The 18,078-nt window shown below is 37.0% G+C and overlaps 1 protein-coding gene across 1 annotated transcript in view; it reads right to left on the reverse strand.

Moving 5' to 3' along the window:
* The window catches only part of hh (hedgehog signaling protein), a 29,546-nt gene extending 18,849 nt beyond the window's left edge, over nucleotides 1–10,697 (reverse strand). The window contains exon 1 of the mRNA XM_066406981.1: nucleotides 10,013–10,697. Within this exon, the coding sequence (XP_066263078.1) occupies nucleotides 10,013–10,303 (291 nt within the window). The 5' untranslated portion in view covers nucleotides 10,304–10,697. The remainder of the gene's footprint in view (nucleotides 1–10,012) is intronic.
* Nucleotides 10,698–18,078: the final 7,381 nt, after the last annotated feature.

Consider the following 18,078-nt stretch of genomic DNA (forward strand, 5'->3'; position numbering starts at 1 on the left):
ATTACGTCGGCATATTTTGGAGTTGTAAATAAATCAGGCACTATGACACGGTAAAATATTTGATGATCAAACAATTCAGCCTTATAATCAAAAAAAGTGGCCAAAAATAACTTTCACAAAACAAAATTATTAATAAATTTATCATAGATCTGACGTTCCCTAGCAACAATGGAAAGCCTACCTGAAGAGTTAAATGAGAATTTTAAAAAATATAGTAAATTGTATCTCGAGAATGAACCAAGATTTACTCACGACATGTATGTAGGTGAATTTTAATTATGGTGAAGTACTCTAATCTCTGAAAGTGTATTTAAAGTTAACTCTAAAATACCCTGTATGTATTTGACTTCTTTGATTGATTAGTTTTGGCGTTATTTAATTCTTTTTTTAACGATCTACACGTTTTGCCCAAATAAAATTTCTCAAACTCATAAGAAATGCTTGTATAAGACGTTTTTTGTGTGTTCGCCTTCGTTTTGTCTTTGCGTGTTTTCTGTCCTAAAAACTGTTCCAAAGAAACCTCTAGAACCTTAAACAAGAGAATTTTATAAGTCAAATATATGCCAGGATCCCTTTGACAATAGTCACAGAATTCAACGAACCAATGTGAGGAATGACTATCCAAGAAGCGCAAAGTCAAAGAAAGTATATATATTTTACTTAATGGAAACAGTTGGATATCTATGCTGGAGAAGAAGATCAACCTCGGGCACATAAAAAGAAACTAAACACTAACAAATACCACTTAGAGAAATCGCCAAGACAAGAAATTAAAATTTAAAAAAGAGAGAGGTTAAATTAGGCATAATGATCAAATACCAATCACTTTTCTCAAATTAACCTTTCGGAACGGTGATGCTTTTAGAATCGTGCGAATTCGGAGACCCGAACGTAAACGATGCGGTATTAAAATAAAATAAAATTTTAAAAGTGCAATTTTTACCTGTTTTCAACCGTGCACAAACCCGTACGAATGCTCATACGTTTATATTTAATTAACCTTCAACTTCATGCAAACTTTTTCAGATTTTCTCCTTATTTTTACTCTAAATTGGTTATTTTTCGCGAGCGAAACGGAAGACGCCATTAGCACTGACAACCGAAGCGTTATTGTTTTGTTTCCAAAGCCTTCTGTATCCAAAGCGTTGCTCTCACGTGACGTATTATTGTAAAACCACGTGTGAATTTGTTTGTGCTGAATTTAATCGAGTTTCGTTTGCATTTTCCTATTCCGATGTAGGTAGAAGTCTCCATAATCAAAAATGTCAAGTAAAATTAATCTTACAATCAGCTGTTTACAAACTGTTCTTTTTAAGACAATAACACACTACTCCAATAATTACATATGAATCGTTCATCTCAAATCCACCTTTTGGAATGAAATAACTCTTGTCAGAAAATCTTTCAGCGATTGTGAAAAGGAATTTCAGAGTGTTTCGTACATTTTAGATATTCACTTTCCATTAATTTTCGGTTTTCTAAGTCCTTTCTTTTAGGTCCAGAACATGGTGACAAATTTTTCTACGAAACGTTTGCAAAGGTTTCAGTCCGAGCCCTTACTAAAGGGTGAATATTACTCTCATTTAGTTTTAACTGAGAATGGTGCGCAATTTTACTGCGTCGACAATCCCTTTTTGCCCGTGAGGTGTTATTCCACACTAGAATAAAAGAAGAAGTCCTTTTGAGCGTCAAATGCACACTGATCATCTTGATTTCTTCCTTTCGTGAGGTCCTCCTGGTCCTAAGGGTATTGTAAATGTAATCAGTCTTTTTGCCACCAAAAGCTCCTTCTACGTCAAAGAAAGATTCTCCTCTTTGTCTGAACAGGCCTCCTATTTTTGTGCATTACCAAATGTTTCTGTCGATTTTCTTCTGATGTTTTGCAGATCGCTCTAAACTAATATTATTCCACCGAAATATTCTGAATCAATATTATTGAGATCTTATAGCATTAGTCAGATTTCAATAAATGTGTGCGTAACATCGTGTAATATAAATATTCTATGGGAAAAAAAAATTAAACAGTTTAGAGAGTAAGTAGGTATCTAATCTTTTACGTGCGCTTTACGATATTATTTACATGAGTAGAATTTCTATCAATATGTGTAGAGATAATCGCACTCTTTCATGAACGTGTTTCAAGAAAAACTACCGGAAGTAAATAGTTCGTATACCATTTCTTAGAAATTAATTTCCCCTTGGTATGGTCATAAAGGTGTATTGTTACCTTGACAGTTTGATCTGTGCTTCAACCTCCGTTTAGAAGACAAATTAAATCGAAATTCTGCAGTTATTCCATGGCAATGACGAACAGCACACAAACAACACATCTAAATGATAGACTATCAGCAAGTTTATTTATGGACCTTAACAAGGCATTCGATAGCGTCTGGGACAGTGGTCCAGTATTCAAATTACTGGAGACCAGACAGCTAGAAGTACATCAATTCGTACTCTTTCTTTCCCCTTTTTTTCTGAACAAAGGTTCTCTCAAGGATTACCGCCTTCACTCTTCGTTCATAATGCATACTGTCGTGGTATGCAGTGTCATTTATAAAGTACGCAGTTTATAAATAGAACTTTTTTTCACTTATGAATTTAGGTAAATTTTGGCCGTGAGTTCCGGTTCTTCCGTCATGGACTTTAGACTTTTTCATTTCAGAGATTAGATTTTATTCTTCGAGGCTGTATCAAAAATTATGTTTTACGACGCGTAAAATCATAAAAGGTTGAGAAAAACCAACATACTGCATAAATGATTAAGTACGATATGTCAATAAATTTATAGTAAAAAGTTATCTAAAAATGGACACACAGCTTTCCAGGGTCGTATTTAGAAGAAAATGGTTGATGATCATTCTTGACAAACAAAATATCATAGGATGGAACCCAGACTGTCGTGTTGAAGCGTATGAAAAACTGCAATGGAAAAGTGGTCTTACTTTTCATCTATTTATTACAATACGTGGGGGAAAACCTTGCATCTCTAATGGTTTTTGAAATATTTTCATTTAGGTAATTCGGAGACTCTTTATTCTTTTTTGTTAATATCCCTTTGTTGCTGTGCAAGAAAGGTAACATATAAAAACAATAACATTTTTGCTTAGTTGAGTAAAAGAATTCATATATCTGTAGTTAACTTAACAAAATCAATAATTGGTTTTTGAAATTGCTGTACCCACAATACTCTCATAGTAGCATAGCGTTTTCGGCCATTTCCTAAAAATCCAAGGAGTTCCTATCAATTCTTGATGCTGATGAAGTTGAGTTGGACTTCCCTGACGGGAAGGATCCTCATAATCGTCGAAAGTGAGGTACAATCATGTATTGTATCCTTCACAAACTCCACATCCTAATCTGCTGACTTGAACTCTACCTCCAAATGTTAAATTCTTTTGGTGGGTCTGAGTTAGAAATTCTAGACGCTTCCAGGATTTTCTTTTTCTGAGCTTAACAAACTCATCTCTGTAAGGAAACTTCTTAATGGGTTTGTAGTCCAGAAGCGACTCCTGCGAATCCTTGCCAAGGTACGAATCCGTCCACTCCTCACCAGACTTTGATAATTGTTAGTTTCCACTTCGTTGATAAGTGAATGTCTGCGTCTGAAATCGCACTTGCACCACAACTGCCTTCCACCATTGAGAGTAACAACTTTTTTGTTCAACAAGTAAAGACTGCTTCTAGTCGTCGAAGTAGCAACTGAAGTTTCGGACCGCGAGGTGCCAGAATCGGTGGGACATAAAAACTTGACTTTCTCGCATTGCAAATTCTAAAACATGCCACGTCGGTCGAAACCTCCAAGTTCGAAGTAGAGCACTCCACTATTGCGAAAATGAGCCTTCAAGGCCTTTTTCTTCTGCAGAGACTGCAGAGACGTTGTAGAGTGCGATTCACGCACTCTACAACGTTGAGTGGCGATAGGTTCGAAAGCTTCAACTTCTGGACCGATAAATAGATTGTAAGCGACATTTTCCAAACCGACACACGACCAAGATCAATTTGGAAAGTGTCAGACTAAGTGCCCTTGAAGCAATCCTCTATCATCTTTGGTAGTTTGCGCAGACGAGCCTTCAGTTAACACTAAAGCTTGAACGTAGCAATATTCGGAAAAAAGTGGTGTTTACGCGCAATTAATGGACATAATGATGTATGAAATTGAGATCTAATATTACCATTGGTTCATGTAAATGATTGGGGTGTGTCGTGTGGCAATCTAGGAGGGAACGGGACAAGGGGAGAGGGGGTACAGGTTTTTGATTATATTTACATCTTCTTCAATAGTATCCTAGAATTTTTCTCTCTGTTAGATGCGAATTTGATGACTTCAAAGACCCAAAAAAAAAAAATGTGTTTAAGTCAGGACTTCGTGGCGGCCTCAGGTATTTACTACCTCCCACTACATCGACGTGGAAAATTCATATTGAAGGGCTCCCTCACATGGATAGCGTAATGAGCAGGAGCATCATTTTGCAAAAATCAAATCCAAAAACATCCTCCAAAACTAAAGGTAATTCATTTCTCAAGAACCTCAAGTACCTTTTCCCATTTAACGTTGCCGGAAGTTCAACGGAGCCAAAAATCATATCTCCCAATGTTCCATGCCACACATTAATTGAAAATTTATGTTAAAAGTGATGTTGTCTCATTAAATGAGGATTTTCTGTGTTGTAAGAATGTGTGTTTCTCTAATTAAATATACTTCTCCTTGTAAATGTTGCCAGCTCGGTGAACAACACTTTATTAAAGGAAAAGGGTCATGATGTTGTTTTTATAGTAAAAAATTGCAGAAATCCATTCTGGGTTGAAAATTCCTCAGCAGCAAACTATGAACAGGCGTAAAATGGTAAGGAGACAGCTCGTTTTTCCGCTGAAGTCTTGAAATTGATGATTTACTTATTTTCGGCGCTTCAGAAATATGTACTGTTCTCTGAATCTTCCAGTATTTGGGCAAGGATTTCCTCCTTTTGATCCACAGTGAGAATTTTTGGTCTTCCATTATCCAGTTCTCAACGAAATTAATCAGCCGCCCAATTTGTTGTAAAGTCGTTTGAATGCTCCTCAAGAAAAATGTCAAAAATGGCGTCCGCGTGACATTCTATTGTTTTCATGGCCTACCTCGCCATGTGAGAAGTTAATGAATGAAAAGCATTCATAAACTCTTAGCAGTGCGGAGGCAAACTTAATCGGAAATATCTCGAAAATGGTTAGAGGTGCAAGTTTCTTTGCGCGATAGCAAAAGATTTTGGTGCGTCACAACTCGTAAAAATATTAATGTTGAAGGTGCTGATAAAAAAGTGAGGTCGACTTTTTGGTGCAGGTGGCCCCGCCTGTCAACTAGCTTGGAATAAAGATTTTAGATGTTGCCGCCAAAAGCTCTCCCAGAAGCAATTTCAACTCGCCAAATCAAAAACTGCGAGGTTTATCCCCGACTTGCAGCAAAAAACTTAGACACCCTGCAGAGCGAAAAGAGCGACTCTTTTGCAGGGCACACTCAGCTGAATCGCTCCGGCCCTCTATCCGCTTGCGCTCATTTGTATTGATGTTTCTGGGACACCCTGTATATCCATGGCAATGAAGTAAGAACTCTGGGAGGAATATGCCCATATCTCGTATCTGAAAACCGGATTGCAAACAAGCGAAAAAAACTATTCCCAAGCGGGCAATGGCGATGGCGGCACGTTCAAAAAGATCCACCGCTCGTTTTAGCAAAGACGCGTTAAATCCATCGAAACTCACATTTAATTAACGATTTCGCCTCGTGGTCGCATGTAAATCACGCAAAACCTACACACGGTCGGCCATATTCGAGCCACTCAGCATCATTGAATACATTGTAGAACGTGAGTCGATCACTCTTGACCGCAACATCAGCTTTCTTCGGCCCGAAGAGTGACCATTAACCGACGGGTCTGATGGTGGAGATTTTAAAATGCAAAAGTCAGACCAAACCGTGAAGATCTCGGTTTCATGCCACAGGAAAGAAGCCGTACTAATGGTCCGGGTATGAATTGATATCGTGAGAAATGCGAGAAATATCGAAGGAATCGCTTTGAAAACGACTATGCGCGTTTAATGGACTTCAAGGGTTGTTGTGATTATTAAGTAGATTCAAATTCACCATTTCAATATACCGAAGAGTAAACACCATTATCTCTGCGTCTGGAGACCAGACAGGTTTCCTCTGTTCTTCAAACAAAAGCGTTTTACTATTTGTGTTGATTCTTCCTTTTCTCACGAACATACCAACTTACAACAAACACAATAAGTGTAATAATTATTCGATAGCTCAGCGTGTTGGTTTGCAATTTGTACGTAAAATATACAGGGGGTTACCTTAAGATTTCCTACCGGTGGATCGGTCTTGTTTACGTGTACGCGCTTCTTCGGGGGATTTTTCATGACGTAACATGTGTACCAATAAAACCGCTTTACGACTATGCCACAAATTGCAATAAAAACTGGAAAGTAAACATTTTTAATTTTACGATGCTACAATAATTAGAGCTGCCCGATCATGGTGCAATTAATTCTGTTTGTCGCTATTCCGTTTCTATATTTAGTTTTATCTATTTTTGGCTAAAACACCAATCTAATCAAACATTTGCCGAAGTAATCGACAAAGCCAAAGTTATTTGGAACAAAAATATTATTTTCACTTTCAACCTGATACGCTGCAGATTTGTTAATATTATGCAGAGGTTACCGATCCGACTTAGAAATAATTATTTGCGATAGTAGTCACTGTTGTCTAAGGATACGTATTTAGGTCAGATCTTATAAATAATCCCGTGATTCTGGAATGTAATTGTTTATCCAGATTGGAAACATATTGCCAAGAATATTTTTTTTTTAATTGCTGTGCGATTTAATAATAGAGAGATTTATAGAGTGTTTACTACGATTATAGTAATTTTTCATACCTTTGAAAATAATCAGGCTAATTCGGTGCAAGTGTTCTAAAAGCTGCTCAGTTTTATCATGAATTTTTATGAAGCTATTAAGCCGTGGGGTTAGCCTCACATGTGTTTGTGTCGATTAAAATCCGCAATTTATAGAATTTTCACTTCAACGAAATATTTGCTATTACTTTTGCTAATTAATGTGTGTACAGGGTGGTCCAAATTCGAGGCGTATCATTGGGATCTCAGAAACTATAAGAGATACGAAGTCGCTTAAATTAGGGCAAAGTTGCGCAATTTAGTGCCCAACAAAATGCTACTTCGTATGTGGAACAATTCCGAATACTTTCGGAGATATCCAGAAAAAATCGAAATTTTGCTATATCAATTTTATTTTTTCCTGACTTTATTTGAAAAAATATTCCAAAACAGATGTTACTTTATTATTGCCACTTTTTCTTCCCTACAAGATGGTGTTGTGAAATTTGAAATCCGACGTTTCATCTTTGAGCAATCATCATCAACTTAATTTTTTTAAATACGGACCTGGATTTTTTATCTTGTCTTTTATTACCTTTTGCCCTTCTTAGAACAATGACATATGAACAATCACCAAGAAAATTAGTAGATATGATAAAAATACCCTCTTAAAAGGTGCATATATCTAGCACTCTCCCACATCTTTTTTAACATAGGTTTGTCTTCCTTATGTTGTTTTGTTTTGTATTTTTTATTTTTCATTGTATATAATTTCTCAATAAAACAATGAACATAAGGAAGACAAATCTATGTTAAAAAAGATGTGGGAGAGTGGTAGATATATGCACCTTTTAAGAAGGTATTTTTATCATATCTACTAATTTTCTTGGTGATTGTTATATGTCATTGTTCTAAGAAGGGCAAAAGGTAATAAAAGACAAGATAAAAAATCCAGGTCCGTGTTTAAAAAAATTAAGTTGATGATGGTTGCTCAAAGATGAAACGTCGGATTTCAAATTTCACAACACCATCTTGTAGGGAAGAAAAAGTGGCAATAATGAAGTGACATCTGTTTTGGAATATTTTTTCAAATAAAGTCAGGAAAAAATAAAATTTATATAGCAAAATTTCGATTTTTTCTGGATATCTCCGAAAGTATTCGGAATTTTTCCACATACGAAGTAGCATTTTGTTCGGCACTAAATTGCGCAACTTTGCCCTAATTTAAGCGACCTCGTATATCTTATAGTTTCTAAGATCCCAATGATACGCCTCGAATTTGGACCACCCTGTACGTATACTGGGCGGTTTTAAAAGAGGTAAATGGGCCCAATGGACTCTGATGAAAGTCTCTGTCTCCAATAGAAGCGAAGCTGCAGAGCCTCAAAAAACGAACTTTTTTGCCTCTTCAGTGTCACTTGCCAAAAGCTATGAAACAATTTAACTTAGCTTCTCTTATGCCAAATTGTCGGTTTTTTCAGCTCTACATTTGACCCAACCACGTTATATGCACAAAAAAATTAAATTGTGAGAGGGGTGCAACCTAAATTACTAACAAATTTTTCAATTCCGAAAATCTATGATTTTAGGAAATTCAGAGGCTTGACCAGCGTATGGCCAGAGCACAATTTAAGTGCCACGTGTGAGCTTGAGGTAACCCTTACGACTACGAAACTTTTTTTATTATTTGAAAATCAGGGGAATACTAATCAGAGTTGCAAACCCTTGCAGACGAATTTTTCAATTTCGAACATCCAAGATTATAAAAAATTATAAAACTTCTTGCGCAAGGTGTAATAGGCAGCTGCTTTAAATGGGCATCAAATACGTTTATGGCTGCAGAAGTTTTTGTTCCTTAAAAATCGGAGGCGTATTAGCGAGATTTGCAACTTATTGCGGATGACAAATATATATTTTTTAAACGTTCTCCTGCCTCTCACTTAGTCTTAAATATCTCACAAAAGGTAACTGAAATAGACTTCGCTAAAGCATCGCCCGATGGAGGAGAAACAAACGCGCGTTTACTTCCTGAACAAATTCATACAATTTGTAAAAAAATGTAAAATTGCTTGAAATCCTCCTTGGATATTATGATTGCGCTTTTCGTGTATTGCATCATATTTACTCACCGTAAAATTAATGTTAAATATAAAAAATAAATAAAGTGGATATGATGCTTTTATAATCCTAAAGGAAATTGTTCAAAATGTGCCTTACAATAATTACGTAACTTAATTTGAATTTAATCCTCTGAGAAATAAATAATGTTCGTTACAACTATATTTAGCAACATTGGATTTACCAAGACAGAACTTAATGGCATTGAAGTATTAGCCATTATTTATAAGCCAGCAAGTATGTATATTGATATTGGTAGTAATAAGTAATTAACAGCAAATTTTTTTTAAATCAAAATAAATCTCAAATTAGGGGGAAATTGGATTTTTTGGCGCCAAAAAACGGGACACTCGTTCCAACCTAAGACCACTCGAAACACTCGCACAAGGGTTAGAATTTCTGAACTTGCCTAAACAGCAGGCGCCACCTTTTGCTGTTGCAATGAAGCTTGTAATTTTCAGTTTTAAATCAATTTGGCGGTTATTGAGTTACACTGAGATAAATATTATCATGTAATTAACTTGTGCGGTAATAAGCAATAAATATTCATGCGCTTTTGAAACATTTAGTCTTCAGATGGCACAATCCATGTTAGCCTTAAAAGGGAGATTAATGTCCTAAAATTACATTAATCGATATTGACCCAAAAACGACTATTCTTTTCCCCACTTTAATCCAAAATTAAACGCATAATCGAAGGTTACTGAGGCATAACGTTTCTATTTTGCTCACTATGTTATTTGTTGAACTTTCCAATACTATAAATCATCACCGAAAAAATCTTTTTTATTCCCGGCTTGCATACATTACGAATTCCTATAGTGACAGAGTAATCTTTGTAAATATATGTAATAATAATATTTATTGCAGTTCCAGCAACGTTTAATCATTTAAGCTCGGTATTGATAAAACGCGCATCCTACAATATTTTCTTTTACTTTAATGAGGGGCAAGAAGTATTAGGTCAAATTCGAGAGGAATTTATTGCCGTCTGGGTCACTATTTTTGGTACTCACCAAAGTCATGAATCGGTCAGCTCCAGTGCCCTCTTCATCCCTGAAGATAATATCCGGATTGTAATTAGGCTCCAAATCCCGGAACCGTGAGTCGTTCCGACTCACTCGACCCTCGCTGAGTCCGCTGGCAGTCAGTGTGTGTTCCGGCACATTCGGCACATGCTCGCAAATCACTAAAGGGGTAACTCTCGATTTGGCCCCCCTGTATCGGCCCATCCCGCGGCCCGGCCCGCACCCCAACGCACCCAGGACGAGGCCGAGGGTAACCGTCGCCACCGCGCACCACCTCATGACCTCACCTAGCCAACCTCATCACTATACATCACCCTAGTGACGCTAGTTCCAGCCAGTCCTAGCGTCGCATCTTCACTAACCGTTTGAACCTGAACGATTTGAGATAGGAATCGGCCACCTTTATATGCTCAGTATCATCTCAACGTCACGTTTGGCGCTGCCACGCACTTGTCGCTTTTGGTCACTTTGGTACTTAGCTAAGTGCAAGTAAGTGCTTAGATGCACTTGTGCTGAGGTGAGGCGCAGACTGGGTGCCCCACTCGGCCCGCTTGGCCATCTTCGGAGCCTGCGCGCTCATTGGCCGGCGGGCGGTACCCAGGTGAGGCAGATGGTACCTGGGGCTCGCAAATCAACGCTCCTGAAGGGTTCTTTGGCTTGCGAAACGCGTCGGGAGCCCGATGGTATACCTCGGCGACAGGTCGTCGGCGCTTGACGTCATGAGTGCTTTGACAAGCCGATGGTGCCTAAAAATAGCGCACGGAATGGAATTGATTCGGGTATTGAGGACTGAGGTTAATCTAGGAGAAAAATCATCACTATTTAGCAATCAATTACACACTTGGAATAACTGTTAAGTGGGTACTTGAAATTGGTTTTGAATTGGAGCATTGTACTGGTGGTATGCAGTGACCTAATTTCATTGAGATTATGCTACGCAAACCTCAGATTGGACGTCTAACCAAAACTAAGTCCGAGACTGACCTAAAATCACACTTTTAAGTTCAAAAAGGTGCATTGTTATTTTATGCTTCTTATGCATATTTCGTTGAAGTATTTGCTATAAATAACCAATTCAAAGTGCATGAATAGTGATGAAGAAAATAAGACCAAGACTAGACTGGTCGTGGTCTTAATTAAGTCTTTTATTACATTTTTCAATGTCTGATATATACCGGTTTGGGAACCTTTTTTCTGCACATTTTTTTTTTTTTTAATTAGGGATGAACTATGCAAGGGTTGGATTGCATGGATAGGCCCAAAAAAAGCTCAATATTTGTTCACTTTTTCGGAAATTTTTGGGAAACTTTAGTGAGATCTTGGAACCCCTTGAATCTCGAATAAAACCTGAAGTTTATCAGCTGATTTTAACAACATCAATGGCATTCTCAGAAGGGTTGAAAACTAAAAAAAAAATGCAGCAAAAAACTATCGATTATCATTTTTGAAAATTCCATAGGCATCTCGAAAACAAGATACGCCCCTGGCTTTAGTAAAAGTTTAACCCTAATAAGATTCGTTTATACACCTGAGAGTTACCATCTGATTTTAATGAATTCAGTGGAGTTCCTACACAATGGTTTGAAAATTGATAAAAACTAAGAAAATATTTGCGTCTTATTTCAAAAACAAGATGCATTACTGAGTTTAGTAAGGATTCAAGGTCTTTAAAATTAATAAACAAATTCAAAAATGTGTGAGCAGAATATACAAAAATTTGTAGTCTTCTTAAACGGGGTTAAAAACTGATTCGATATTTAAAGAAAAATTCCAGTTTCTCTTTTTTTCCTACGCTACTTCTTTTAGTAAGATTTTGACACCCGGAAAAAGACTTCTACGCACCTAAGATATTTTAGTAAAATCAGGATCTTTCCCAGAAAGGTCTGAAAAGTAACAAAAATTAAAGAAAGAACGCAACAACTTGAGATGACTTTTTTTGAAATTTCAAATAATCTAGAAAATAATGTCCGCTACTCACTTTAATAAAAATTGAAACCTCGAAAGACTCCTTACGTGAATAGGTCTACATTATGGGGTCTCGTGGATATTTCTATCTTTAACCGTAATGAAGCAACGGATCTGCAAAAGTTGAACCATTTTTTTTCAGCCAGAGAAAAGTTGCACTGCTTATAAAGGTTGAAAGCCAAAAAACTAAATTCTGGAAAATTTGCAAGTTGCAAAGTGCAAAGAGTCAGAATTTTCGATAAATATTGATTATTTCTGAATAAGCTCCAACCAAGTTAATTTTTAAAGTCATAAATATAACACGAAACGGTGCCTTCTTGTGGTACTCTTGCCCCTCAAATTTTGGTTTTTACTACTAATGTTTTTATTTATTACATATTTTCCCTCAATCCTCAAAAAAACCCACTTCTGCAACCGTTGAACCTTGAAAGGATTAATATGCACGCATGACAAAAAAAAACATTTAAATTTCTAACTTGCAACAACCACATGGCAATATTGCCTTCCAGCACATTGCTGTCAAAGTCTGATGTTTCCTTTTTACAACAAATGCGAAGCGCAACGTTGCCATCTCCTAAGCTTGGATTAGTTAATCCGATTCTGGAATAAATTGAGAAATTTGAGGCAATTCAAAATAATACGCAAAAAAGTGTCGTAAATAAATAATCTGTTGTCTCATTGATAGTCCATTCATGTAAGTTCATGATTCAGCAGAATTCAAGTGGTTTGAAGTGGCAAATAGCATTTGATCCGAAAATACATCGCTGGCTTATCAAGTGTGCTCATTGGCTCATTGGCGGACATAAATGTTTTGGTTTCATTTTATGGCTTCTCATGAGGTAAGTGTGTTTGTCTACTAAAGTGGGTTTTTTCGTACTCACAGAAAACAGCTTAATGTAGAGGTTTCACTTACCTTTTTTCAATATTTCAAATTCCACTTAAACACTCACAGAATTAAAGAAATTACACTAAAACCGAATATTGCGACGTATTTCCTTGATTTCCTGCACATCTGAATTACCAAAACAACACTATGCTTCTAAAGAGAAGCAGAGAAGCTGAAACAAAACACCAAAAAATGACGTTTATCTTGCTTATCATTGAAGTGATCTTAATACTGCCCTTTCGCTCCATTCCTGCGTTTGGATTTAAAATTTTATAGGTCAAATGGAAAACAGTATTCCGATTTCAAAAGCTTATTTACATAATTCACTACAGAGGAAGGAAACACATTGCCGAGTGTAATTAGTCATGCAAATCGCAGCTTTGATGCTAATTAAAAAAGGTTTTAAGTTTTTGAAAATAAGGGGCCGCGCCCCTGATTTTGGTGCGAGGAAGGAAAATCAGTAGCTCAGTAGTTCGAACTTGCGAAATATTCTCATGGAACTATTTTTAGGCTGAGAAATCGGCTCAATATTACTATTCTAGACAATGACTTGCTCTTCCATTGATTTTTAGCCACAGCAATAGCCGTGGATTTTCAACAAATTGGCGATTACGTTATATGAAATCAGCGGTGCACTAGCCTGAGGTTGGAAAAAATTCGAAGGCATTTCCGTTTAGTTGAACTTTCTGTGCATTTTTGGTTAAAAAATTCAACTTCTTGGCCCCGGATTTTCATCAAAAACAATTCTACGAGGAAAATGTACCAATCCGAAGTCCATCGGAAAATTTGTAATTTTAATTCCTGTTGAACACCAAAGACGTGTCACGGAATTAGCACCCGGAGTTGTGTCAACTAAGGATTTTTAAAAATTCTGAATGAATTTTTTAGCAGATATTTGCATTTTTGCACCACTGATTTTTGTACGATTTGAAGATCTCTAGCTTTATTTCTGCCGCATTCATGACTTTTAGTTATTTCTCTACACGTTATCCTTATTGAATTAGCATAATTCATTTACTTTCAGGGGCAAGATATCGCGTACACTAAGATCATAAAATATTTATTCAGATTTTTTACAAAATAATTGACAAGCAATAATATTTGCTTGTCAATTATCAATTATAGAGGAATGATATTGCTCATACATTTGCGTCAATCAAAGCTTCGATGAATAATAATTATTTCTAGAAATTCTGCTCTTTAGGAAAATTCGTGGCGCTTATGTTACGATCGCCAATGATCCATCTCATGGGCCTCAAGGCCGGAAATGAAAGAGGAGCCCATGCTGATCATGTCGTAAGAACCGAACAAAAGGATGTTTAACGAGATATCTATCATTAAATCGACATGTATATAGAGCATGGTCGCTGGACCGGGCGTCATCAGGTTAACACAGATTTTGTGTTAACTCCGAATGATGGATAAGGGTCATTTGTTATATTTTTATGTATCTTGATACCCTGACGCACAGGAATCTTATACCTGCGACAAATGCATTGTTTCGCCTCTTTTATCTCAGATATTACAATATGGTCAATTAATTACGACCGCTATGTAGGGCAGGGATGACTCAGGTGATTTATGGAGAAAGGATGCTTTGAATAATTGCGATGGCTGATGTCAGTTTACTGCCTGCTTCCATGTTGTCAATTGGATATTAGAGAAATATATTAGCAATAAAAGGATAATTTATCGTAAGGAATACGCACCTATCCACCCACTACGATAGAAAGAATATCGATTGCAAGGATATAATCCTAACGGAATGGCGTGACTTGTAAGAACCATGGCTAAGACCTTATTAAAGATTGGATTAGGCGGGTTTTTTTCATAATACAAACCGCAGGGTTTTCATTGACAGGGAAAAATGCCGCAAGTCATTTTAATGAAGGATTTGCGTAAAAATTAGAAACCTTGGAAGGAGACAATGTCCACACATCCTTGACTGTCACCCGACATACCAAGCGGAAGACTTGTTTCGATCGGAATCTGTGAACACTCCGATGCAGTTCGGTTCTTCCTCTAGTTCTTCTAGTAAATTACCTGCCAAGTACTGATTGATGGCCCTCTTGTCACTGATGCCTTTTAGAAGTGCTCGCGTCTTTCACTACATTGTGGAAACCCCCGAGCGGGCGCAGAGAGGGACTTTGCAAAGGAAATGGCCTGAGAAGATTCAAGAATTGCCACATGAAGTCCTGTTCTGCGAACCCATCTCTTGAGCGGTATCCTTTGTGGCCTTTGAATAACTTTTGCTCGTATTTTTTATATATGGAAATTGTGGCAAGGACATGTTAAATCCGAAGACAAAGCCACAGAAAGGTGTATACAGGGTGATTCGCTAACAATGGGACAACCGAAAGCTGGAGATGCTACACGTCAAACGATGACGCTTGCAGGAAATATGCCTGATGAGAAAGTTGACAGTTTCGAATATACAGGGTGTTGAAGGTCAAAATTTTAAGCCACTTTTTGCCATTATTCTGCAAATATTATGGAAATTGTAGCTGAGGACAAGTAATGATTATTAGTGAAAAAAATATAGTGAAACATTTTTAGTTTCGGAGGTACCAATTTGTTTCAAGTAAAAATAAAACAACCTGAATTTCATAAAATTGAAAATGCACTTAATTTATCGTAGTAACTGTTCGACGATATTTCAGTGTTTTCCAATGCACAGCTGAATTGAGATGCAAAAAAATTTATCAGGCGAAATGTTTTGTTTATAAAAACTGAAAGTAAACAAGTCAGGACGATACGTTTGGTATTTCTACCAGTACTTTTTTTCAATTACGGTCGTATTCGAGTTCATTTTCGCGCGATTGGGGTAAAACTATGGCGCATTATTTCTCAAACGAAGAACTAATGGACATGGTAGCAGCACATGGCGAATCACATCAAAATTCAGTGGCTGCAGCATATCTTTATGCTCATCTGTTTTTATTTTATTTAAATTAGTATTTCCGAAACTAAAAACATTACACTACATTTTTTTTCACTAATAATCATTACTTGTCCTCAGCTATAATTTGCCAAGTTTATGAGTATAAGCTAACAATCGCCCTGTATATCCGAATCTATCAATTTTCAGATAAGGCATATTTTCTTCACCATTTTACGTGTAACATTTACAGCTTTCGGTTGTCCCATCGTTACCGAACTACCCTGTATAAGCAAATCTGGGAGGAAAATTCATGAATTTAACAAGTTCTGGAAACAAAGCAATAAGCGAACCATGTACCTTAATTCAATCGTTTCTGTATGAAAATTAGCGTCTTGGCAATGTTATCAGAACTATGGAGGACTAAGAGATGCATGGAAATTACAGTGATGGAAAATTCCGAAAAAACGATTTTTAAAAATGAGTTAAAAAGGGCTGGTTAGATTTATTGTATAGGGCTCATTAACCAACTTAAGTACAATCACTATAGCAAAAGTTAATTAACATGTTAACCAAACTCAAAAAAAAAACTAAAAAAACCTAATTGTCATTTCCTTCCACTGATATCAATATTACGAAATTCCACTTGACCGTGACCTATTCCAGCGTGTTCCAGAAGTATTTATCCGAAGTACTAGACATTCTCAAAGAATAATTTCATTGAAAATCAATTAGAACTCATAAGAATGATTAAAAAACACCATAAGAAACATATGAATTGACTGTGATAAAAGACCAAAATCTAGTTTTTTGGAGTGGAAACTTCGAGAAATTTCTAGTTGCACCCTCGGAAGTTTCAGGCGCTCAAGTGAGCTTTGTCATTTTTTGTTGCTACAGTTTCTTTGTAGACTTAAACTTTCGATATTCCCCTCCATTTCACGTTTACGTTGATTACGGTCCTGTTCCTGTGACCTCTATTTTGTGCATATTTGTATAAAGACCATAAGGATATACTATATGAGGGGTTTCACTCATGTATGCTTAATATATAACGATTATAGTATATAATAACGATTATAACATATAATAATGATTATAGTACATAATAAAGATTTATTACCAATTACTCGTGATAGAATTATGATAATATGAATGATATCCATTATTCCGTACTTTTCGTCCATACCGTAAATTTTCAGAGGCTCATGCGAGCGCTTCGATTGAGGCCCCTAGATGTCGCCTTTGAGAATTATGTATCCATGAATAAAGTTAGGAGGAAAAGTTGTTGGAAAAGAGTTTAGATATTGCTGAGGACTAAAATTAAACTAAAATTTGTGGCAATGTTATTTTCAAGTGTGAAGACGATAGGTATATAGTTAGAAGTTGCAGTCAAGTGTCAAGTTAAGTTAAACATGAGAACCTCGATTGCAGTCTCTAGATGTTGCCATTGACAGTTCCGCAAAAAAGGCTTAAGAGAAAGAGTTTTTGGAGGGAAGTTTGTAGGTTGCGAGATATTAAGAATAAGTTAAGAGCTGCAGCAACGTTATTTTCAAATCTGAACGAGATAGACACGTAGTTACAATGTGAAGTCAAAAGTGAGTTAGTAGCCAAAAGCTTCAGTTGCGGCTTCTGGATGTCGTCACTGACAGTCCCAGGGACACAGATGAGTTTTTGGAGAGGATTTTAGAGGTTGCGACGGATTAACATGAAGTTACGAGCTGTGGCAACGTTGTTTTCAAGTATGAACCTGATGGACGTGTAGTTACAAGCTCCAGGACGTCGCGAGTAGGCCGTGTCGAGCGATTCCTGCTGCGAGGGACACGATATTAATATTCTGACTAGTCACCGAGCTATTCGAGAGAACGTTCGTTGGAGAACTAGCTGTTCTCATTGGTCTAATCAAGATACTTTTAAACCGCCAAACGGCAGTTTCCAGCCTTCGGGGAACAGCTCTCGAACCCCTTTATACCTCTCTGGTGGTAAATTTCGACCATCAGGAGTATCTCTCCCCAACTGCCTGGGTCAGCTAATAAATAATGGCATACGAACACGTAGGGAAGGTAATTTTACCTGCAATTTGTTGCCGGCAAAAGGTCCGGCATCTCGTTTATTCGCTCGAGACGCATTCTGTGCGCATTCCAATAGACAATTTACACGATGGCAAGATCCCATTACTCGGCATATAAGTTTTTTGCCTGGCAAAAAGCTGACGGAGCCATTGAGACATGAGGCCAAAGCTAAAAGCTCAGCTGGGGCGTTTTTCCTACTCCCTGTAAGCCGCTTAAGTTCCCTACGTGTGTGCGTATGGTCTCCGAAGACTAATCC

This window comes from Euwallacea similis, chromosome 3 (assembly GCF_039881205.1).
Source record: "Euwallacea similis isolate ESF13 chromosome 3, ESF131.1, whole genome shotgun sequence".
Taxonomy (NCBI): domain Eukaryota; kingdom Metazoa; phylum Arthropoda; class Insecta; order Coleoptera; family Curculionidae; genus Euwallacea; species Euwallacea similis.